At 42.3% G+C, this 26,513-nt stretch overlaps 1 protein-coding gene across 2 annotated transcripts in view; it reads right to left on the reverse strand.

Annotated features, from left to right (window-relative positions):
* IPO11 (importin 11) overlaps positions 1-26,513 on the reverse strand; it is a 553,468-nt gene that overhangs the window by 121,930 nt on the left and 405,025 nt on the right. The window contains exon 27 of one of the 2 annotated variants that reach the window (XM_088444065.1): positions 19,187-19,282. The exons of the other annotated variant lie outside the window; for it this stretch is intronic. Coding sequence (XP_088300191.1) covers positions 19,187-19,282 — 96 coding nt within the window. The remainder of the gene's footprint in view (positions 1-19,186; positions 19,283-26,513) is intronic. 2 annotated transcript variants of the gene reach the window in all.

Below are 26,513 nucleotides of genomic sequence, written 5' to 3' on the forward strand. Positions count from 1 at the left end.
CAATCTTAATCCTTTCACCCCCTCGGGTGAACTCCTGTGTCATGCTGCCGCTGAGACCCCTGGGACGGGCGAGTCATCGGGACTTCCGCTCGCCGCTAGCCTTCCCCAGCACCGTTGCCTTACCAGGGACTTCCGCCCACCATCCCATAGGGGGAAGACAAAATCAAGCAGGCAGACACCTGTAGCGGCAGCAGGGGTAACATCGGGGTACATCGGACGTACATCAGGGGTCCATTGGATGACAAGCCTCAGCATCTCCCCAGGGTGCTACCCTCCTTCTTTACTGGAAATAAAAATGAGGTAAGTCCCTTTAGAACAAAAAAATAACAAACTTCCTACTCTCCCCTCTATAGGGATCTATATACCCAGAGTGGGCAGACCTGGCAGGGGAAAAACTTCCTGTCTAATACTAGGGAAAAGAGATGTAGTCTCAGAGTAATGGCTGCCATGAAGTAGGAAGAAGAAATGTATTTACTTAATCTACTTGAAAGCTAGTTTTCACTTCTGATAAAAAAAGGCAGTATGTTTTGGGGGAATGTTTACGTAAATGCAGGAGGGTAGGTCTGTGCTTTGGGCCAGAAACATGTCAGACGCAGCCGGCCTCTGAGTGCATAACAGAAGACACAGTGCACCAAGCAGGGAAAAATATGTTCTTTGTGACCGTGGCAATTTCCTTTACAGCCCACCCATTCCACTATGTGGCAGCAAATGTGTAAATGATTCATTTTACTTAATAAGCAACAAAGTTATGAACTATCATCAATTTATTATGATATCATAGGATACTAGTAAACGCTCAAACTGATTTGCTGTCATTTTGGTTAGCCAGTGTTTGTACATCAAGTAATGTCCTTCACTGACCTCCCCAAATGCGAGGATATCCGCTTGTTAACAACCACGTGTCAAAAACGTTTACATTTGACATGCCGTGTCAGTGGCGTGTTGTTAAAATGCCAGTGGGTACCTAGCCTAACCTCCTCTTATGCATCACACGTTTTTGCAAGGGGAAAATAAATTGCTTTTGTATTTCTCTCTTGTCTTTTCTTAACAGCTTCATATTGTCTCTATAGCCCTGTGTAGTACTGCGGCCCATACAGTACAGCAATTAGATTCTCCAATCCACCAATATATGCCGGTACATTGCGTGCTCAGTGATCAGCAACTAACACATCTGCCAATCGTGAAAGGCCTATCATTTTACTAGTAACGGTCTGTGAATCGGCAAACCATTACCATACACTAGCAATCACCAGCCCCGATTGGTCTGTGAAATCCATCATGTTGGACAACCTGATTTACCAATCCCAGTGGCAAACGCAGGTTACAGACCCAATGACAAAAACGTCTAACCAGAATAAGCCTGCAACATACACTTAATTGTGTACTTCAAGAGTTTTAATAGGAGGATACTATTTATTAGATTATGCAGAGCTGTCTGCTGTCTGCTATTCCCAGTGGGTGGGGGATGGGAGGATAATATTTATTAGATTATGCAGAGCTGTCTGCTGCATGTTATTCCAGGGGTGTGGGGGGATGGGAGGATTCCTCCCATTCCTCAACCCCCTGGAAATAACATACAGCAGACAGCTCTGCATAATCTAAAAACTAGTATCCTCCCATCCCCCCACACCCCTGGAATAACATACAGCAGACAGCTCTGCATAATCTAATAAATAGTATCCTCCCCCCTCCATCCCTCCACCGCAGATACATGGAGCAGTCGAATGGAATGATATTAATACATATTATCCCCTCCAGGCTGCCCCCCCCCCATAAACGGAGCAGCAGAAAATATTACTCCCAGCCCCCACCCCCCCGCCGCCAACGCCCGCAAGACCCCCAGCGCTCCCCCGACATACAGCAGTACTCAGTCAGTCTGAGTCATCAGCCGCTTAAACAATAAATATTATCCCCCCCGGGCGGGGCGGCATCCGGCAGCGGCCACCTACGTCTTGCGACTGACAGCTCCGTAACTCCATAGCAGCTGGCAGCAGGGCTGCCATCAGAGATTGTTGGGCCCGGGACTCACAAAATAAGCAGGGCCCCCCCATGGGTGAGGGGGGGGGGGGGCGTTGCTGTGGTAATGTGCGTGAACCAGTTAAAAAAAATATATCAAAGTTTAGGCTGTGGGTGTTAACATGTCAATCTATAATATACAGTAGAAGTGATGGTGATAGAGCAGGGTGAGGGTGTGAGAGTGCGGTGTGGGACGGGGTGAGAAAGCAGGGTGGGAGAGCAGGGTGAAGGTGGGAGAGCAGGGTGAGGGTGGGAGAGCAGGTGGGAGAGAGGGTGAAGGTGGGAGAGAGGGTGGGAGAGCAGGGTGAAGGTGGGAGAGAGGGTGGGAGAGCAGGGTGAAGGTGGGAGAGCAGGTGGGAGAGAGGGTTGGAAAGCAGGGTGAGGGTGGGAAAACAGAAGGCACTGTACCTGGTCTGTCTGTACCACTGGAAAAGCTGGAAAGGAAGCTGGATCCCCCGCACCATCTCCTGCTCCTCTGAGGTCTTCACCATCGCGCAGCAGCGGATGCAGACTTATTCTTCTCCCTTTTGCTATCACCCCCGCCGCTGCTGCTCTTCCTCCCTCTCCCCTGGCTGTTGTCTTCTCGGCAGGCTGCCCTCTTCCAGTTGGCTGGCGGTTGCAGACTGCGGCTTCTGCTTTAAGCACGCTGCTGCCGCAAACACTCTCCCGGATAGAGGGGCCCGGGTAACAGTACCATTTTGCATTTGAAGCCAGCCGCAGCGGCTTCTGATTGGCTTGCGGCACATCCTACAATATGCCGCTGGCGCTTATCAACTGTGCTGCCATCCAGGCCCCCTTTCTGTCCGGGCCCGGGACTTTAGGCCCGGCAGTCCCCCCTGATGGCGGCCCTGGCTGGCAGTGACAGTGTGTCCAGGGCGGCATTAGGCGCTGAGTCATCCGGATCACGGTGCCCGGCCTGGGGACTGACTGGGAGGAGCTTGCCCGCTGCAGCGGGCAAGCCGTGCAGCTCCCCCTACAGCCAGCCCAGGCAGTGTCAATCTTTGAAAAAAAAAAATATTTTGTTCAGCAGCAGCGCTGCTCACCAGGTCGGGCAAGGGGGGTTTCTAGGTACTCGGAAACCCCCCCCTGCGTGCGCGGGTGAATCCCAATCACTTTTTGGTCGGAATCAGCAATCAGTGAGCCCCATACATGGACAATTTTTTTTTATACAATCATCTGCAAAATGCAGAATTGCCCCAATTGATTGCTGATGTAAGCTCCCTTAACAATATGTATTTGACAAATACAAAATTCTTATCATTGCATACTAGTATGAACTGCAAGTCACAGAATGCAGAGGGAAATGGGACAAAGAAATCCCAAAGCTATATACAGATGTGTCCTCATACATCTAGCCCATGCTTGCCGACTATCTGGCTGCCCCTTCCGGGAGGAAGCAGCCAGATCGGCTTGAGTGGGGGGGCGTGGCCAGCAGACGGGGCGGGGCCGGCCAGACTACAAGAGTTGGGCGGGTGGAGCCACGCGATCGCATCATTTTGGCCCCGCTACACACTGCCGATATTACAGGCAGTGTGAAGCAGGGGGCGGGGCCAAAATGACGCGATTCTGCGTGAATCGCGTCACAGGCCCCCCCCGTTGCCGGGGAGCTTCTTGTAATTGCGGTGGGGGGTAGGAAGGGTCGGCAGCTGCCGGGAGACTTGCCTGCCTTCCCAGAAGGTCAGGAGCGGCACCCGATTTTCGGGAGGCTCCCGACCAAATCGGGAGGGTAGGCAAGTATGATCTAGCCTCAATATGCCATGCAGCGCAACTTGCCTGGCGTGAGTGAGCCACCAGGTCCCGTGCTACTCTGCTAGAGTGGTGTGTTTTCTTTTGCCAAAAATGTGTCTAAGTCGCAATGCTATGTAACAAGGACGCACCAGGAGACTGTGCTAATTAACTTGATATGTGACACATGTATATCTGTGTGCACCTGAGTCTGTGTATGAAGCACAACGGAACTTGGAATGAAAAGAGCTGCGACTGGTACATTGCATCACTTTGTATACAGATTCAGAGACTCAGTCACACACAGATATACAGTACAAGTGTTGCATATCAAATTAAGCAGCACAGACTGCTTGTGTAACCTAGTCGCACCGCATTGTGACTTAGATGCATTTTGTCAAAAAAGAGACGCAAAAATGGCGCCCCGCAAGTTCTCACGGGACCTAGCGCACCGAGGGGGGCTTTTTAGCACGACTGCAGCAAAGATTTGTAAGGACACATCTGTAGGCAGTACAGCAGGAACAATCCATTATCTTATACACCTTTCGGCAGTGTCTAATTGAAACCACATTACATCATTAATGCATGTAAATTTACTACTTAGAAAGCTGCAGAATAAATGTAGTTGTCCTTTATGGCACATAAAAGGTGCAAGCAAACGTAATAACAAGGTGACATTTTCTACACAATGCATCAGACGGAACACGAAGGGAAGTGTCAAGCTGAGCAACAGCGACAGCCGTCGAAATAACCGTGTCATGCATGTTGTGACATTAATGATTTAGCACGGGTGACGTAAAAGGCATATTTACGATCTTGTAATTGTGTGTTTTCATTATCATTTTGTATCATACACATGATACAGAGCCAGGCATTAGTTTAACTTGCACTGCTGGATGCTCAAATAATATGAATGGAGCATCCCTCAAAGTCATTACAGCTCCTCGCAGGAAATTCTTCATGATGAAGCGATAGCTATTTTTAAACCCAAGAAACGGCAGATTGATATTTCTGTCCATTCAGTGCGAAAGGGGTTGAATTGCAGAAATCCAGAGCAATATACTTGACATGGCTATGTAGTCTCGCATCAAACTGTTACGCTTCATGTTTTATGGTTATTGATGGTGACCGTTATGGACATTTTCTTTTTTGAAAATAAGTCATTTTCTGCTCATGCAACAAGAACAATGACCCATTGTAAAGAGTGTGGCAGTACAGTCTGTTATCCAGCCAGACAGCAGCATCTGTCCATCTTACCGTTCTAGCAAAACAAGATCATTTTCTACTGAGAAAAACTATAAACACAATGTGAACTTAATTAAATTTAGACAATGCGCACTTTTTCACAAAGCCATAGATTAATGTGCATCGCTGAAATCACTGAACGTTCATGGGGTAGACAATTTGCAATCTTTCTATATGTGTTGCAAAGTATCTGAGTGCACGTAAGAACAAGCCAATGTAATGTCATTTTCATGTACAGTGAGTGTGATAGAAATTTTATTATATGTGCTCCATTTGGAAACAGTGAGGCAATCTGTAAGATAGAGTAAAAGGGAGAGTGTAAAAGATAGAATGTGGCAGAAGCAAGAGGAGAGGGTCGAAGGGAGACAGTAAACAGAATAAGCGATATGGAGAGAGTGTAATGAGAGTGCGCAAGAGACAGAAGGTCAGGGATCAGAACATTACAGAGGTTGCGACAAGGAGTGTGTAAGAGAGAGATCATGGAAAGGACTGAGGACTGAGGCTTGGAGGTGGTGTGTAAAGGTACACATCCACTAGACGATTAAATTGAGCAATTGAATGATGATATCCTTAGAAAATCGTTTGCAGATTGTTTGAAAAATGTCTAAAACGACCGGCGATGCGCGCTCCCACTGGTCATTTAGACATCTATCAACATACAAATATGTTGTACAACCTGACGATAGCGTCAGGTTCAACATGTTTGCAGATGATTGATGTGCCTTCACCGAACGACTGCTCATAGAGTGAAGGAACATCACAGACAGACTAACGACTGCACGATTACAATGTCGTAATCGTGCAGTCTTTTGCCTGTCGTCTAGTGGATGTGTGCCTTTAGACAAAGGGCAAGCGGGTCGATGTTGCCCAAGTGCACGACGGAGGCGGCTCCGTCGTGCGCATGCGCGAGACTCGAATAACGACAGCCAAGCCGTCGTTATGGGTCTCGCACCAAAGGGGGCGTGCTGTCGATGGTGATTGACAGCACGCCCCATTTGTTGGGCGTGGCTGCCCCGACAGAGGCGTTTCCATGGGAACGCCTACTGATAGAGCCGAAAGCACTCCAGGGCTTGTGGCAGCGAGACCCTATCGCAAGGGTCTCGTCGCATGCCCGATGGTCGACCATCGCGACCATCATTTTGGCTGCTCGCTATAGCTGTGGGTGGTCACCCACAGCCATGCAAGCGGCCAGGAGGCCGCTCCAAAAACCCTGCTTGAGATCCGGGAAGAAATGCCAGGTCAATTGACCAGAGATTTTTTCCTAGGAGCCTTTTCCACTGAGCAGCTACCCGGGTTGACCCGTATATATTTTGGCCAGTGGAAAAGGGATATAACAAAATAGGAGTCACAGTAGTTTGTAAGGCAGAGGGTCAAATGTAATAGCCTCAGGGTTATCAAAAGTGCTGATGTTTCTGCGATTTGGTAACAAGATATCAATATTACTTAAAGGCAAAACCAACCTGGCCCATATAGTAACAGAGATAGTGGGTGTAAGAGAGTTCTTTAAAAGGATAGTGTGTAGGAGGTGGTAAGATACCCTTCCGCTCACCACACAGGGATTTTAGTTTTCTTCTAATATTTTCTTCTTTAGTGATCTTAATCCCTCAGTTCCTTCTGTGATCATAAATTACTGCCTTTCATGTCTTTGTAGGACGATGAACCCCAAGAGTTGATTCAATAAGATACGAGTCCTCTAATGGCTTGAGTAAGCGCGGCTATATGCCGCACTTACAGTACCTCTGTGCTCGCAGATTTTTGAGTCCGGGGGAAGATCGGCTCCGTTGAATTGCCGTTGGAGGTTTTTCCATGCTGTTACAACGGCAACTCACCCCCTTGTGGCCAAGTGAATTGACCCCCAAAAGTGTATTTCTGGTTCTAAATAGAAAATGATAGAATTAAACCTTTGTATGCTTTTGAATTTACAGAGTTGTGTTTTGTAACTTTGTTTAATAAGATGCATCAAGCATGTCTATGGACACAAACAAAATTATCTGCACATCTTAAAGCTATACTAGCACCTTCTGAATATAAAATATATTGTAAGTGCCCCTTCCTCTAGCCAGGACTGTGTGGGCTAATGTTTGCAGCTGAATGCCCCCGAGCTAAATTGGTTTGCAATATAGAACTTGCAAATCAATATAATTTGCCAATCCCAGTGGTTTTGTCTGGGGATATAAGAGCAATGCCCACATCTGTGTAGAGTTTGTGTTTGCAAAAGTTTCCTCCCACAATCCAAAAACATACTGGTAGGTTATTAGGATTATGACAATAAAATTAAGCCTGGTGTGTGTGTATACAGGGGCATATTTTTAATGGGTGCAGAATGTGCGTGGTGCAGGGGGGGCCCGCACCACACACCCTGCACCCATACTTTTTTTATACTTCCCTCTCCGAAGTCCCACAGAGTAGCGCTACACAAAACGCCTGGAAAATGGTCACCACGGCCATTTTCCTAGCGTTTTTCGCATGCGCTGTAGGAAACCACCAGGAAAATGGCTGGCACTCCTTTTCCCGGTGACCATCACATGCACTGTAGACTCTGGGCACACTCTAGTGCCCAGAGTCTACTGCTGCTGTCATTTCTCTGACAGCAGCCGGGGAGAGAGAAGGGGGCCCCGGATAGGGAGTGAACACAGGACCTCTCCTCTCTTAATATGTCCCATGTGTGTGTGTATGTATGTATGTATATATATATATATATATATATATATATATATATTCAAATGTTGTGAATGACAGACTCACTGACTCATCAACGCCCAGCCCAAACCCCTGGACCTAGAAACATGAAAATAATGAGTATACGCCTTCCATGACGTAGGTACCCACTAAGAAAGGATTTTTTAGAAATTCGACTCCTAATGGGGTGAACAGGGCTAAAATGTTTTCACCCCCTGTGCAATGTTCTGACTGAATCATCCTGGCTGCAGCACAGTTGAATATTCATACAGGAACTGTCACTCCGTGTGCTGCCAAACAACACTGGTAGTTGCGGTGGCTCTCCTATTTGAATAGTGAGAGAAGGGAATGTGTTACTACACAGGTGAGGGAGGGGAATGTGTTACTATAGAGATGAGGGAGGGGAAGGTCAAATGTGTTACAACGGGGCGAGGGAGGGGAATGTGTTACTACAGGGGTGAGTGGGGATAATGTATTACTACAGAGGAGAGGCAGGGGGATGTGTTATTCCAGAGGTGAAATTAGGGCCTGATTCAGCACAGATCGCAGCACTGCATTCGCACGCACCCGGATGATGTTAGCAATCTGCGCATGCGTATGAATCGCATTGCTCGTGCGCGAACCAGTCACTGCAATCGGAATGCAATCGCAGTGAGCACACAGAGGAATGGCAGGGTGATTGACAGGAAGTAACCATTTGGGGGACGGTGAGGGGGAGTGATCAGAAAAACCCAGGCGTGCCTGTGCGTTTAAATGCCATTACAGGGGTGTGCATAATTAATCCACTACGATTGCATATGCAGCCTGAGTAATTGCGTGCAGGAAGTTTAGCAGTTTGTGAGTAAGGGTCAGGTCAACCACAACTGTGCGTACGAGTTTGATTGTTCTCGATGTTACCAATGTTTTCGCTGTCTTGATAACTAATGCAGATTTAAGAAGGGTGTAGGGGATGGCTTTATGTAGTGCTGGGTGTCTGCATCTTGTGCTGCTGCAGCAGTGCAATCGCATTCATTTGTATCATTTTGCAACGGAAGGGTGCATGCAAATGCAGGGTTGTGATTCGTGCTGAATCGGGCCCTAAGTTACTACAGGTGTGAGTGGGAGTAATGTGTTCCTACAGGGGTGAGGGAGGGATTGTATTTCAACACAAGTGAGGGAGGGGAATGTCAAATGTGTTACAAAGCAGACGAGGGAGGGAAATGTGTCACTACAGAGGTGAGTGAGGATACGCTACTAGAGGTGAGGGAGTGGAATGTGTTATTTATATATATATAAATAATCAAAATGTCTTGACTGACACACTGACTGACTCATCAACGCCCAGCCCGAACCCTTATTTGAATAGTGAGGAAAGGGAATGTGTTACTACAGAGGTAAAAGAGGGGAATGTGTTACTATAGAGGTGAGGGAGATGAATGTGTTACTACACAGATATGGAAGGGGAATGTGTTACTACACAGATGAGGGAAGTGAATGGAATATGTGTTACTATGGGGTGAGGGAAAGGAATACCTATAACGCAGGCGAGGGATGGGAATGTGTTACTACAGGGGTGAGCGGGGGTTATGTGTTACTACAGAGATGAGGGAAGACAATATGTTACTACAGAGGTGAGGGAGGAGAATGTGTTACTACAGGGGTGAGCGGGGGTAATGTGTTACTACAGAGGTGAGGGAGGGGAATGTGTTACTGCAGAGGTGAGGGAGGGCAATAAGTTACTACAGGTGTGAGTGAGGGTAATGTATTACTACAGGTGTGATGGAGAGATTTTATGTCTATACAGGTGAGAGAGGGGATTGTCAAATGTGTTACAACATGGGTGAGGAAGGGAAATGTGTTACTACAGAGGTGAGCGGGGATAATGGATTAGTACACAGGTGTGGGAGGGTAATGTCTTACTACAGCAGTGATTCATTACTATAGAGCTGCAGGATTAATGTATTGCTGGAGTGGTGAGATGGAATTGGAAATAGTAAATATCTAAGGTCTACCTGGGTGAAACCGGATATAACAGCTGGAGTATATATAAAAGTACATGTGGTAGGGAATATAAATTGTAAGCTCCACGGTCGCAGGGACTGATGTGACTGACCAAATATTCTCTGTAACCACGTTGCGGAATATGTGTACCCTATATAAATAACTGTTAATAAACAAAGTGAAATTTGTAATATTGCTTTCAACTTTAAAGTTTTATTGTCATTCGTCACAATTGCCATGTGCTTTTTATCAAAACTTTTAGTAAACAACCAATCAGATTATAGCAGCTGTCATTTATCTAGTACTTTCTTGAAAATGATAGCTGGAATTTGATTGGTTGCTATAGGCAATAATTCCTCTTTTCTTTTTTTTTTTTAGAAGATTTAACAAATCTGCCACCTAATCCACTATAAACGGGCATTAGGTCCTAATTGGAGCAGCCAGGGACATCTGTGTTTAGATTGCTTTTACAGACTGGTACATTTGACTGGCAGCATGCTATGAATAATAATAATAATAATAATAATAATAAATGATTTAACCTTTTCCATCCATTAAGTGCTTTTATTAGTTATTGTCTTGGTGATCTATGTATAGTAAAGAGAACATACTGAACAAGGTTTTTCCCCTTTTTTTGCTACATTTTTTTTTCTTATTTTAAAACGTGTAATGCTTCCAGATTTGCAGTAATGTTTCTTATGTCTGTAGCCCTTCTTTTACTGCTTTTTAAAAATGACTTGTTATTTATAATAATATTTGTGACCATCAGTCACTGTTAGTGTAATCTTCTCATTTCCAGTTAAACCTCAAAACATAAAAAGTTCAAGTTTACAGCCTAGTGCACACATTTTATACATGAGCTACATTTATAATATATGAATCCGTTCCATCAGTTTACACTTCACCAACCACAGAAAAAATAATCATCCAAATATTTATTCCCCTAACTTGTGCACATCGGTATCAGCCTTCATGTTATCTGCTGTGTAAAATAAAAATAGGAATGTCGCCGACCGTATTGTTTCCTGAAACACTATTAGATTAGATAGGAATGCTAGCAGATTGTTATTTGTGGTATATAGCCTCCACAAGGTCTATCTATACTATACTTTATCCACCGTAGTGATCTAGAAAAAAATATATATATTAAAAGATAATTCAGTATCTAAATAAAAATCACTAGTTATGTCTCTCATTTTGAAGTGTTTGGCCCTTTAGTATTACACATAATTGCATATGAAAGTTTGATTGATAAGCCAGAAGGCACACCTGACTCCTGGGGGTAAATTTACTAAGAATCAAGTTTGGGTGAGATTGCAATCTTGGGTGAGATGAGGCATGTTTTTCAAATTGCAAATTTACTAAAGGCAAAGGGCCTGATTCAGAGCCGGACGCAATTAGCGCTCGCTCGTCCAGAAAATAGGGGTGGCTATTCAAATGAACCGTTTGCTCTTTGCGGTCTGTTCACGCCTCTATGTCTGAACGAGCGAACAAAACTTGCGGTCGTTTTTTTGAAAAATACGCCCCCTGGCCGCTCGCATCCTAAGTCATGTCCGCTATTTATTAGATTAATCGAGTACATCGACCAGCGTATGAACTGCTCGCTATTCTTGTGGTTGGTTTTTGCTACCACAAATTTGCGAGCAGTTCTGGCTATAAAATAACCCAGTGACGTGGTAAGTCATGCTGCTGTATTAATTATGCACACCCATAAAACGCCCGTTTTGACCCTTAAGCACGCCTGCGTTCTGATCTCCACTCCCTGTTTTCAAGCACCTTCCCCCGTTACCACCCACATATGCCTCCTCATGTCATTCAAAATAGCAGGCATTCGCTATATAGCAAACAAATGAATTTTGGCCGCACTGACTGGTTCGCGCATGCGTATTAAAAACCGTACGCATGCGCAGATGGGCGAACATCGCTCGGAACGAGCGTACTGCCGCTTACGAGCGGCTCTGAATCAGGCCCAAAGTCAGGTGAGTTACAGAGAGATTTCTCTCATCTCACTCGCAAAACTCAGGAGAGCTAGCAAACTCGAATCTTCTCACCATCGGCCAAACTCTGAAGTACTTTTCACCTAAAAGATACAGGGCCTGATTCAGACCCGGACACTATCCGCAGCGCGCTCGCTATTGCCGATGGTTGCTAATCTGCGCATACGTATGCATCGCAGTGCGCAAACTACACAGTGCGTTCGCAGATCCCTCACTCGTACAGCAAAGCCAGCCCAGCAGAGTGACAGGAGAGGCTGTTTGTGGGTGGTAACAGGGGCAGTCCAGTAAAAACGGGGCCGTGGAGGTGCGAACGCAGGCGTGCCTGAGTGTTTCAACGCCGTTTTAGAGGCGTGCATAATTAACAGTCAGCGTCATAGTAAACGTCACCAGCCATTTTTTTTACTCTGTTTTCCTCGCAATGCTTGAGGTAGAAAAAAGCTACCACAAACACTGCGTTCACATCCGATAGTGGTCGATGTACCAATGTTTTCACAAACTTCCAGGAGATGACGTGGGGCAGTGGGCGTCTCTGCATTCGCTAAGGGGAGTCTACATACACAAAGCGAATGCTCGTACAGGTAAGATGGGCGTGCTTATGCCTTGGTGAGCGATCGCTCTCCGCCACGTCACTTTCAAATATTTGCATACGCATCGAGCGAGCGTACGCTTATAAAGACAGGGCCTGAATCAGGCCCCCAGTTTGCAAATTTACCAAGAATCGGGATGACAATCTCGGGTGAGATGTCTGCAAACTCTCTGCCAAATTGACGTTTTATACACTCACCTCCAGAGCTGCGAGTTTGGCTGAAACATACACAAATCAGTGTGTTTTGTGTAGGTTTCTTTTTTTAACTTGTAACATTATTTTTAATTATTTAAAAAAAAATTATGTGAGGTACCCCCCAAAAAGACTAACCAGCCCCAGACTTTTCAGCCTGTCCTGGTTCTTAAAATTACAGGGGAAAAAAATGTGTATTGTTCACTGTAATTTAAGAACCAGCACCAGGGACAGAGCTGGTTTTAAATATATGGAGAAAAAATTTGCATGAGGTTCACCATATATTTAAAACCAGCTCTGGACCCTTTCTAGTGGGGGACTGATGCCACAGCCGGGGGGAGCCCTTTCACCGGGTCCCCCAGCAACAGTCATGACCGTTTGTCAGCCCAGGCTAGGGATCCCTGGGGAGTTGGGGACCCCTCCAATAAAGGGGTCCCCCTCTCCAGGGCACCCCTGGCCTAGGCTGATAGCCCGGGGCTATCCCCACCACCCCTGGGCGGTGGGTTGATAGTGTAGGTGTAGTGTATAATAAATTAGATAATGGAGTAGCCTTTCCTGATTTAGAAAAATATCAATATTCATGCCTTTTGAGTCAGGCAAGAGATTGGTTTGAGAAGGACATCCCTAAACCGTGGGTGGAGTGGGAGACAGACATGGTGAAACCTTTTACCCTCTCTGATTTACTACGATTGCCTGTTTCAGTACGACCTCTGGGTACAGCACTCTCTAGATCAGTTCAATCTTCCATCTCAGCGTGGCACGTTGTGTCTGCTAGTAAGGATATTACTCTACCGGCACCAGTCCTATCGTTATTTTGTATAGCCAATTTAATTGGGGATTTGCAGTTAAGATCTTGTGCGACCAGTGGTATCTGTTCTCTGGGGGACATTTTGGCTGAATGTGGAGTTGTTCCCTTTTCCGACCTCCAAGGTAAATACAATGTCCCCAGGAGGGATTTTTATAAGTATATACAGGTGCGTCACTGGATTCGAAGCTTCCTCCCTTCCTTCACAATACGTCCGAATCTGCCTGACTATATATTAGCGCGTTTTCAGTCTTCTAATCATAAGGGGGGCATTACACGGTGGTACAACTCTCAAATAAAGGATGGCAAGCAAGGTAAGTGAACTTGTCAAAGGAAATGGGAGGAGGATCTTTCTATGTCGCTTGAGGAGGAGGACTGGGAGGTTATTTTCTGTACGTGTTTTAAAATGTCTCGCTGTATTAGTTATTCGGAAATGTTTTTTTATGTTGATTCACCGAGTATATTTTACCCATGAAAAACAGCATAAAATCTGGCCCTCTATTTCTAAACAGTGTTGAAGGAATTATGGTTGTGGTCGAAATATTTTTCATGTTTTTTGGTCTTGACCTCTTCTGCAATCAGTGTGGTCTGAAGTGTTTGTTGTGATTGGTAAAGTCACGAGTGTGAAATAACCGGTAGATCCTTTAATAGCTCTGTTTCATTTCTACCCTGGTTATTTGACATTTTGGGATAGATATATTATGTGTAATATCCGAATTGCTACTAGAGCTGCTATTGCGCAGCTTTGGAGATCCACTTCAATGCCCAGTTTAACTGTTATTGAGCATAAGGTCCAGAAGCACTGCGATTTTGAGACTGCAGATAGTTAATACTCCACTTCTGCTTCGTCTCCCCATATGAAGTGGTTCAGGTGGAATGAGTATAGGGAAGAGCAGAGTCACTCTTCCACGCAGGGCAGGAATATTGATGTTGACCTTTCTCTTCTTCAATCACCTTCTTCTGATGTTTAATTTACTGTAACTTTAATGTAAACCCAATTAATTGCTGTGTAAGTTTGTATTAATGTATCTGATGTGTATTACATTGTAGGATTTTGTCTTGTATATTTATGCACCCACTTTCCCCCCTTTTATGTTTTTTTTTCCTTCTTTTATTTCTGTACCAATTTATATTTTTTTGAAAATTCAATAAAACATTTTTGGGAAAAAAAAGAAGAAGTGGAATCTGAATATGGCAATTTTGTACTGCACTGCAATATACATTGGCTGAGGGAACGCACTCTCTCAATTTGTCTGTTGTGTGGGTGAAATGTAAATATTTCTTCATGAAATTCATGAATATTACCCAGAACTGGAAGCAAAGAAAGGCTTCGGAACCCTGATGTTTCTGATAGAAATCACGGCACATCTAAATACCCTGAATGTAACAACTTCAGGGTCAAAGACAAACTGTGCTAAATTTGTATGAAATTTTGGACTCTTTTACAAAGAAACTTCAGATTTTTATACATGATATCTTGACAAGTACTCTGAGATACTTACCAACAGTTCAAATTTTTGTGGATAAGCTCCCCAGAATGAAACATACAACAGCTAAAGGGATATTTCTCTTTTGCAAGATTATTTTTCACAAAGATTTCAAGACTTCCAAATTTACGGCTCAATGTTTCAATATATCTTGAACCCTTAAAAAGCATCAGAAAGTACTCTGGAACTTAAGTTTCTCCAAATAGAATATCTGGAAATGGAATTTATTTTCAGAGCTGTCATGTATGGATAGCGAGAGTTTGCTGGTATGAAAAATTTAATTTAAAAACATTAAAATAGATTCCTTGATATTACAGCAACAATATGGGTTGAACTGGCATAACAATTTTCAAAATGTTCAACAATTAAGAAAGTTTCTCAGCTATTCTGCTTTTAGAACAAGTTATTATTGTGAGCAAGTATTTCAAGACTAAAAAAAAAACACTTGAGGGCCTATTCATCCATCACTTAAGTTATACAAAAGCAGGTGAAAATGAACATTTTCACCTGCAATTGTAAAAATGAAGTGTTCGGGCCATTCATTAAGAAGGTAAAGCAAAAAAAATCACAGAATGGCCCGCTGTCCCAATACACTAGTAATGGGACAGAATTCATCAAGCTCCGAAAATATAATATTAAGTGTGGGAGCAATTACCATCTTCAGATGGTGAGTGCTCCCGCTCTGGGTTTGCAACCCGCTCCTTCGATCTGGGTTCACAACCGGCTCTTTCGGATCCCTCTAACACTGTCTAGCTCCTTCCGCTGAACGTCGGGGTAGGTCACGCATGCGCACTAGTGTCACTGCTCCGAGAGCAGCAGTGAAAAGGGCCAGCTGATTTCGCATCAGCTGTCTTCTCGCCCGAGCAATGATGAATTGCTCCGGTGTCCTCAGCAAGTTAGAATGTCAATTATCGTGGTCCGTTCGGATCCCGATAATTAACAGCACGAATAGGCCCCCGAAGCCCTGGACGCAGCAGATTAACAGTGCAAAAAGTCTGAGGCGCGTCTTTGTCTCCAGACTATAAATTATCAACCAAAAATGATAAAATTAACTTCAAGAAAACAAGGACAGGGAAGCCCGGTGAAAAACGTTGCCTACCCTGGGATAGCATATGAGCCTAATGCATAAATGAAAGTACTACTTCTTTGTCTAGATCAGTGGTTCCTAAACTGGGTGCCGTGGCACCCTAGTGTGCCTTGGGACACTTGCAGGGGTGCCTCAGGTTGGTGATCCAGCACCAAATCAAATAATTTATGGTTAATGTAAACAGAACGCAAACCACCACATAACTGAACCTAAGGATGACAGGTAAGCACAATTTACTTAATTTTTTTCTGAATTACTCAATAACAAACTTTTGGCTTAGGGGTGCAGTGAAAACTATGCTGATACTCTATGGTGCCGCTATTCAAAAACGTTTGAGAACCACTGGTCTATATTTTTGAGGAAGAGGTGGTATATGGGCCTCTTGTCCAAAAAACAATGGTCTCTGTTTCCCATATCCAAAATGATTGGGACCAGGGGTGTTTTGGATATCGGAAGTCTAAATTTGGGCTGATAGTAATTAGAAATACAGAGATCTGCACCATGGACCAAAGAAGTACTATTGGGTGGAATACAGAAGGTGACTGTCCTACTGGTATTGAGACTGGTACAGAGCTGTCATGTCTGGGCAGAGATAGTTTGATGGTACAAAAAATTACATTTAAAAATATGAAAATAGAGTCCTCGATATTACAGCAAGTACATTGGTTGAACTGCCATCACACTGTCCTCTGTTGACATACTGCAATAACGTAGAAGACATTGCATCAAATGCCATTTACAGAAATTGTCTACTTTACATACAGTAGGAAATCTATAGAATGTCCTATACCGTAAAAATCACAAGATAAGAGACTACATGCAGGTACTTCATTCTATTTCTAGAAAAGAATAGCTACCACAACAGAAAAATGGCAAGTATCTTACGTTTTGTTCATGATCTAATTAGAATGGACTTGACGCAACCAGATCCGATCATAGCGGGTACCTCTAGACGCACTGCGCTCGGATAAATTAGGCAAATAAGATTGTGTGAGTTTGGGAGGCTAATATGGCAAACATCAGCACATTTATATGACGTATACAAGCACTGGAGTGTGTTGCTTGCCTAAAATAGACCTGCTTCACCTGTAAGGAAACTTGAAAATAAATATATATTGCATTTGTGAATGTTACTAAATGTCTTCATAATAACAGTTAATTTAAAATGATCAATTTATTTGCCGTTTACACTCACGCAACAGAAAATACAAGGAACATTCTCTAGAAGAACTATGAGATAAGTAAGTCAGTCTGTTATTACTTGTTAGGTTAGCAAGGTAACATTGTCAGATAAAAGGGCCTCTGATTACATGATTCACGGAGGCCCTAGAGTGATTGTTTATGGATGACTGACTTAAGAAAAATGCATTAGCGATCTGTTCATTCTTGATAAAACAGCATCTTCATTCTATTGTAGCAGCCTAATCCCATATTGCAGCCTACAGAATTCTCACATTTGATATTTGCCTACACTACATATTGCTTAAAACAGATTTATTCCGTTTTTTTGTATTCCTAATATAGGATACATTTATACTGGTAATCACAACTAACAACTATTATTCTACTTAGCGAGCGCCAGTTCAAGTCATGTCGGCGCCCTGGGCACTGCCCCATGAAACTTGGATGCGGTGACCCCACAACTGCTGCTTCTTAACTTACCAAATGCCACACTGACCGCTAAACGCGGATGTGTAACACGGACACAGAAGAACTGCTGCTAGCAGTTTCAAGTGTAAGAAGTCAGTGACTGCTGGTACGTGCGGGGGCACACCAAGGGCATTTACAACTCTAGATGAATCATTCATTCAGTGTTTTAGGTGCCACCTATCTATTGGCAACCTAGAACATACAGACTGGCATGTAACTAGTGCACAAACTATAGTTAAATGTTTCCAACTAGCCAAGCTTCACAATATACTGTAGTATGCTTCCGACTGGCAGCACAGTACAGTATAGACTAACTCTCATAACGATTCACATTGCTGCATTGTAAGCAAACTTGTAACTATTAGCTGTTGTCAATTTTATGGATGTACACGATTCAGCAGGAAAGCATTTTTTTCTGGAAAATATATATATTGTTAATTGATCCTGTGAGCTCATCCTAAAACTATAACCACAACCTCAAGAGTAAACTTAATATAAAGTAGAATTTACTCTCAATAAAGAGCCGACGGCCGAAAGTTTCATAGTAAAATACAGTATCTTAAATAACAATGTAAAATGGAAAAAGGTCTAATAAAACATAAATTAGATTAAGCCAGTTCATAGATTAGGCAAACCAGTATTGAAATGTCTATCGAACATTAAGTACAGGTTGAGTCTCCCATATCCAAATATACTGAAATACTGATTTTTCTTTTTAGCATGAATGATGGTGCATACACACGGGACGATCGTCAACGATAACGATATTGTTGAACGATCTCCCGGGTGTGCTGGATGATCGATATATTGTATAAAATTACCTTCAGGCTTTGTGTATAAGGTGTATATAAAACATAAATGCATTCTGTGTTTAGATTTGGATCCCTTTCCCAAGATATTCATTATAGTATGCAAATATTTCAAAATACGGAATATTCCGATATCCAAAATACCCCTGGTCCCAAGCATTTTGGATATGGGAAACTCAGCCTGTATAATCTTTTGGTCTCAAATGAGTAATGTATGACAGTGGGTCTCATTCTCGTACACCACATCAAATAATTCAGGAGTAACGTTACAATTATTAAAAAAAATATATAGTGGATACTTGGAACTAGGAATGCGCCAAATCCAGGAGTCAGTTTAGGCTCTGGACAATTTGTCAACACTTTAAGCAATACTTGGGTTCATCAAAATATTTAGGATACAAGCGTGCAAAATAAAATTCTGACTTCACTGTGATTTTTGCTGCAGATCGCTGTTATTTATTCCCATAGCCCAAAATAAAAAGAATATGAAATCTTTCAGGTCTCCTAATTTTAGAGGGCAAAGTAGGGTTTGGATTCAGCAGAATCTTTTATAGCAGGTAATGTAGATGGGAAAAACAAGAGCGAAGACATGTAAGTGTAATTCACAGATAAGCTTTAATTGTGGTATTGCCTATAACAAAGCATGCCTGCTTTCATTTACTAAACTGCCCTAGAAAACGACAGAACATAATTGTTTGCTGGGAGCAATACCACATTTGCCCCAGTTTCCATAAATGTCCCCTCCATGTTTCTATCTGTTACAATGTTCTCAAAAGGACAATAAAAGTGTAAAATGACATTGGCCAAACAATTACAATTCCCACCACTGGAGATATGCTGGAGGCTCATGTTATCCTTCCAATGTCTCTTATTGTTTATAGGGCAATAACCATCTATAAAATAGAGAGAGGAACAGTTTATCACTTACTCTTTGTATGTATTCGTCTCGGGATCTTCTGTCATTACATCGTGAAGACTTTCCACGCTTATGTTAATGATTCCACAGAATTTATCTTGGATAACGCTGTAAAATAAATAGATAAGAATATCTGGAATCTACATGTTTCTATGCCAAAAAGCAAAGCTGAACATTTCCAAAGGCTTACCTTTGACAAATAATTAAATGATTAGAACATGCAGTATATTCGTTATCAAGGGTGTTCCTATAATGATGCAACATGATGCAGCTTTGGGGGCTGCCAAATGGAAAGGAAATTTAAATGTAAGTTTGCTTATGTCGACTTAGCATTATTTACATTGTTGATCGGGGGTTGGATATGGGATCCCGGTTAGAATACAGACAACAGCATCTTGACGGTGAAAACCCAGACAGATTTAGGTAAGTATTCTAACTATTACCTTAACCGTTCCCCTAACCCGCCACTCCAGCAGCCTAAACTTAACTCTCCCATCCCGCAGCCCAACCCTAATACTTATCCCCGAATTGTGTGGGGATTCTGACCCTCGGGGTGCCACTGTTGGTATTGTGGCCATCGGGATCCTGATCACATCCCATTGATAGATATAACATGCCTGATACAGAGTTGACTGTACACCCTTTGGTTGGACAATCCCTTGCATGTTTTTGCACTTGCATGCTCAAAAGCTATATGTACAAAGTGCGGGAGACGCAGGATGCATTTTAGGTGCATTTACACTTAGAACTGAAGCAGTTGCAACACAGCGTGAAGTCCAGAGATGCATACCGATGCAACTGCGGGCCATACAGAGTTGGATGTAAGCGTAAAAACGTCTGTTTTCTGGTGTAAAGACTGATGCATTTGCGCATTGATGATGATGATGACTAGTTGCACGGGTAGAGGGCGAGCGCACCGCAGGATGCATAAAACTGCATATGTGAGAATATTTCTGTGCAAAGCAATGCGCCCAATATCTGTCCAATTAAGCATCAGAGCCAATGTGTAAAAATTAAGATATAGGTCTTCTAAATGTCTATGTTAAAATAGTTTGTATCAGAGATGCAAAGGGTGGCATTAGAGTTGCTGTCTATGTCAGTCACCCGACTTGTACTCCTCAGTATATTGTGTAAAACTAGAGATGAGTGCTTCGGTTCTACTTGGTTCTAAATGCCAAATTATAGAGGACTTCATACGAGATTTGGGTCCCACAGCACAGTACATTGCATTTAGACAGAATGGTCTAGAGTCAGCAGCACTAGAAGTAAACAAGACTGACAACAGATTGCCCTGAGCTAAACGTAATGGCCGTGTGTGGATATATGAGGAGATGACTGCTGAGAAATAAACAGTAACAGGGACTGTAAAGCATTCAAATACATGGAATCTAACAGCTTCTTTATAGCCACCATGAGCGGGATATTAGAAGGGACGGGAAAGATTCTAGAGGTGAGGTGGATGACAAGAGCTGTCACAGCTAGGATACAATGTGAATCAAAGGTCCAATTTAGATAGAAAGATGAAGCACACTAACCTTTTCAATAGTGGTGGACACACACACATATATTCATGCCACTATAATATATATATATATATAATGACAGATATAGATAGATGTATAAATGGATAGATATAAAGATACACGCAAATAAAAATATCTCCTAGAGCACTAGATAAAGAATTACACATGAATATTAGTAACTAGGCATATGCTGTTTTCACCTTAGCTCCCAAATGATGAGTTTTTAATTTAATTTCTTGAAAATACCAATGATCACTTGCAAGAAGAATACAATTAAAGTATGTGGGTGTTTTAAATGGTTAGATCCAATCTGTCTATGAACCTTGCTTTTGAAGAATAGTCATCACTTGCTCCTGGTACCCGCAGACAGCTATGTTGCACATACCCTGTATGTTGCAGAATATACACAATGTGGTGACATGGTGTTACTTACACAGGTAGCAGTGACCTCCATTATTGTCCTCTGCCACAGACAGTATTATGCAATGTTCACAGCCAGAGCCTCAGCAGGTAGAATAAAGCTATCACAAAGCATAGACTATGAACAATGAAGAGTAGGGGCACAGCTTATCACCTGTGGTCCTCATAAACCAGGACTTTGGGTAGGACTGCAGATCACAGGTTCACAATATTAATACAATCAATATACTGTACTTTACGTTCAGATTATTTTATGTATACAGGTTGAGTCTTCCATATCCAAATATTCCGAAATACGGAATGTTCCGAAATACAGAATTTTTTAAGCATGACTGAGATAGTGAAATCTTTGCTTTTTGATGGTTCAATGTACACAAACTTTGGTTAAAGCACAACATTATTAAAAATAAGATATAAAATTACATTCAGGCTTTGTGTATAAGGTATATATGAAACAAATTAATTTCATGTACAGTACTGTATGTACACAAACTTTGTTTGAGCCACAAAATTACTGAAAATATTGTAAAAAATTACCTGCAGGCTGTGTATAAAGTGTATATAAAACATAAATGCATTCTGTGTTTAGATTTGGGTCCCATTCCCAGGATATCTAATTATGCTATGCAAATATTCCAAAATAAGGAATATACCGATATCCAAAATACTCCTGGTCTCAAGCATTGTCGATATGGGAGACTCAACCTGTAATAAGACCGACTGTTCAGGTGGGTCAATCTCTGTACATAACATGCCCCAGAGTTCTGCTTTTCAATAAAACAAGACAGGAAGAGGAGAATAAATTTAATAAAAAAGGCAAAAGGTCACAGGTCACATCCGCCATCATCAGTTCTTCTCAGCCTAAAAAAAAAAAAAATCACATATAATGATCTATTACAGGTTGAGTCTTCCATATACAAAATGCTTGGAACAAGAAGTATTTTAGATATCGTATTTTTCCGTAGTTTGGAATATTTGCATAGCATAGAGATATCTTGGGAATGGGACTTAAGTCTAAACACAGAATGCATTTATATTTCATATTACACCTTATACACACAGCCTGAGGGTCATTTTATCCAAATGTTTAATCATTTTGTGCATCAAAGTTTGTGAACATACGCAAAATTCATTAATGTTTTATATACACCCAGCCTGAAGATGTTACACAAAATTTTTAATAATTTTGTGCATAAAACACAGTTTGTTTACATTGAACCATCAAAAAGCAAAGGTGTCACCATCTCATTGGCGCGTGAAAAAAAAACTTATTTGGAATATTCCGTATTTTAGAATATTTGGATATGGGAGACTCGATCAGTATTCCATGTAGAGTGACAAGTTTTGGTTTATCTAAAAACCTAGACTTCTCATTTTCTTTCAAACTTAGACTCATATCTATGTAAATAGCCCAATACTATGAAGTGCTTGGACCAGCTCAGCACGTGGCCAAATATTCCTAAATCAAATCAAATTGTCTCAATAGCAGGACAGATGTATAATGTTTATTTAGTAAAAAGAAAAATACAGTGCAATAATCCATTAAAGATTGTAGAGAACAAAAGATTAAATAATGTTGCTAAATTACACAGAATAAAAAATAGCAAAAAAATAAATAAAAAAAGCATTAAATCAATAAGGATATAGTTATAGATTAATGGACACTTTAATACTACTAAAACATACAATGTTTAATTGCTCAGGTTTATATATATATATATATATATATATATATAAATAAAGGTGAGACATGTATACGTGCACACTGCAGCTAGGCAATAATAAGACACACTAATACAGTATAGACTTGGGGATGTACAGGCTCGGATAGGTTTGAATTTTCCCGCCAAGTTCGGATTTGTCCAGCCAAAAATCGGGTTTCAGAAAGAGGCAAAACGTCATCTTTCATGGACAAACATCACCTTACTTGGACTTTTGTCCAGGGATGATGATGTTTGTCCATGAAAGATGACGTTTTGCCTCTTTCTGAGACCCGATTTTTGGCGGGACAAATCCGAACTTGGTGGAAAAATTCGAACCTATCCAAGCCTGCACATCCCTAGTATAAACAGACAGCAGGGTGAGAAATTCTAAGCTTGTACACCTACAAAACAAAGTTTTTGGTGCAGCAATGTCACCTTCACCAGTTTTGCATAACGTTTTACTTTATTTTGCATTTAATTTATGACAAAGTATGGCACAACTCCCTCAGTAAACACGTGACAGTTATTATTACATATGACCACATTAGCCTACATCACACTTGCCTATTATCTGGGAATGTCCTGGACATTACTGAATTTCGGAGTGTTCTCCTGAACTAATGGGAAAGAAGTCCAGTCACCCACACCCCACCCAGCTGCCCAGTAAAGTGGACAGTCCGGGAGCTTCATGACATGATATGCGGCAAATAACAACAGCATTGCACAGAGAGGAGTTGGGCTGTGACCATGCAATTCACTGAGCGACGCCTCCCGTAACACCCACCTCTACCTGATCCCGGAGGGGAGAATGTTAGTGTAGGCAGGAATGGTTTACATACATCCTTGAGAAAATGTGCTTACCTCTACTCAGAACCGCAATCTCAATTATGATGGAGTTCAATACGGTAAACTATAATACTGATAGCTACTTGTATGTGTCCTAGTGTTCCTGCAATTTGGCAGATCCCCCCTAATGTCCAGCAATGCTCTCCCCATGCCTGAGGCTGGCCTCATTCAAATGAACGACAATGATGTCAAGGGCTCTGCCCATGTAAACTTCCAATTCTCATGAATTAAATGATTATAGAGATGATGGAAAACTTCTGCCTTCTTTACACAAGTAGGAGCAGGGAGTGCATCACTGGACAGTTCCAAGTATCGCGATATCCATCAAACTGGACCCCCATGTAAATGCCATTTAGTGTTTCAATGTAGCAGAACAAAGTTTATCAAACTCTTAAACTTTATTAATTCCATTCTCTATTATTCTGGCAATACGTCATTTTAAAAGTAATAGGATTCTTCTAAAATGTACCAATCACCTATGTACAGTGGAAGTGGCCACTTTATAGGCTGAACCAAACCTGTCAATTCACCAGGAACTTGTGATATTATTTAGTTATATAGCGCCAATAAATTTCATTGCGTTTTACGATTGTGATATTACTGAGATAGGAAGCAAAAATGGAGGCGCCTCATGTTTCTATGTCGTCACCGGCTCCTAGTGAATTGTCAGGATGCTGTCTCATGACTATTGGCTTAGCACATACACTGGTTGTCTCCACTCTGTATGTAGGTGACAGGAACCTCATGGAGCATGCTGTATAATAGCATGAGTTACAGATTTATCTCCTGCTGAATGAACACAGCATTAAACCACCGCTGAAGTATTATTTATATGTGTCTGTGCCCGAGGAGTCCGACCAACCTTCCAAGCAGCAGATCTAAGGTCTTCCCAGTTTCACGTTTAAGATAAATGTCACTCTAATGGCAGCTGCCACTTCTACGCATCTCAACTTCTATTAAAATATGTGAAAGGGATTTTCCTGAAGAGCCATGTCAGTCAGGCTTAGACAAAAGCCACAGTTAAGTATCTAGGATGGAAATGTTGCATGAAACGAGAATGTGCAAATGATTGAAACGGATGCGCCTATTACAGATGTGCGCCAAATCTCAAACACAGGAAGAGAATACATGCTGTGTCTGGCCCACTTTAATTTACAATATAAGTTATCTAACGAAGCATAGTCTGAACTAACGGCCAGCAAGATGAGTTAGAAAAGTAAAAAATACAGTAAATGTTTTTGGTTGATACATATCTATCATTAAATAATATCTTTAATAAAGCTAATGGTTGCACAATCTTGTTTTCGTAATGTTACCCCAGAAATGCATACTATAGCTGTTTCTGTGAATTCCAGTTTAAGTTTTCAAGCACTGTAACCATTGAAACTACAGTGTTAGTGGTGGGCGTGTGTAGCCTGCAGTGACAACATAGCTGTGCGTGCAATGATTTCAACAGACAACTACAGCGACCATCGTGCATTGCATGTACAACAGTATGTATTACGCTCCTGTGGTATAATCACAAAGCTGCCTGAAGCCTGGTTGCACCAGTAAGTGTGAGCCAATATTTCCATATAAGGTAACAGAGGATGAAGGTTAGAGTATGGGCGAATAACTAACATCTTCTCTGCACATTATTACTTATGTGGGCACTAAAAGAGACCATTACACGCTTTCTCAAAGGACTTAAATGCAGAACATGTCATTAGATGCTAAAAGAAGTGTTCCCTCTTCATACCATGTCTGATCATAGGCCAAAATGAACAATGCTGCAAATGTGGTGTTTTAAAGAAGGTGATACATGAGAATTAGCACATTCTGGGCAGTAAATAGAACAGCTTGGGGTATATGTTGTTGACAATCATTAGCTAGACACCATAATGTCAACATGAAAAATGTTGACACTGACAAAATGGTGACAGGTACATAATGTTGACACCCAATTTTCAACCCAACCCTAAAATGTTTGACTGTGTCAACATTTTAAAGGTGTCATCATTTAAACCATGCCGACATTTTCACTGTCGATATATTGACTATATACCAATATTACTGGTGGTAAAGTAAAATGGCATAACAAAGGGGACTGGTATAAGGATGAAACATTTATCTATCATATGGACAGTTCTATTGCATAAATAGTCTAGTAACAAATCAGTGATTTTCACAATGGTTGTGGTTCCAGATGCATTTCTGAGTCCATCCCAACAAGTGCAAAAAAAGTCATTTGCATTATATTAATCTACAGCAATACATTTCAATACATATACAGGGACATATTATTAAGTAAGGAAGTAAGTAGGCATCAGAATGCAAGAATCCGCCAGTGTATACTGGTAATCTGTGCGTCTACATGTGGAAGCTGGATCCGGTCACAATCCTGACAAAGGGCATGCCAGCTCCTAGAATCTTGGTGGTGGAATCCTGACAACTGCGGGGTTAGCGGGAGGGTTAGGCACTAGGGGGAGGGCTAGGCACTAGGGGGGGAGGGCTAGGTTCAGAGTGCCGGGAGAGGGATGTCAGGTTTAGAGTGCGGGAAGAGGGAGGTTAGGTTTAGAGTGCGGGGAGAGGGAGGTTAGGTTTAGGCACTAGGGTGGGAGGTTAGGTTTAGGCACCGGCGAGGGAGGGTTAGGGGTAGGAGAAGGGTTAGGATACCTCCCGACAGGTGTCTGTATCCTAACCCTGTCGGGATGCTGGCGTCGGGATTTTGACCACCGGGATCCCGAGCGCCAGCATCCCGTACTAAACCCATGGAAGCCTATCCTGCCTATTGTAATTCCATCCGCATACGTCATCATTAGTATCATGACCTGCAACCACCCCATGCTGGGTGCAAATGGTCCATCT

This window comes from Taudactylus pleione, unplaced genomic scaffold (assembly GCF_031769625.1).
Source record: "Taudactylus pleione unplaced genomic scaffold, aTauple2 ptg000345l, whole genome shotgun sequence".
In the NCBI taxonomy this organism is placed as follows: domain Eukaryota; kingdom Metazoa; phylum Chordata; class Amphibia; order Anura; family Myobatrachidae; genus Taudactylus; species Taudactylus pleione.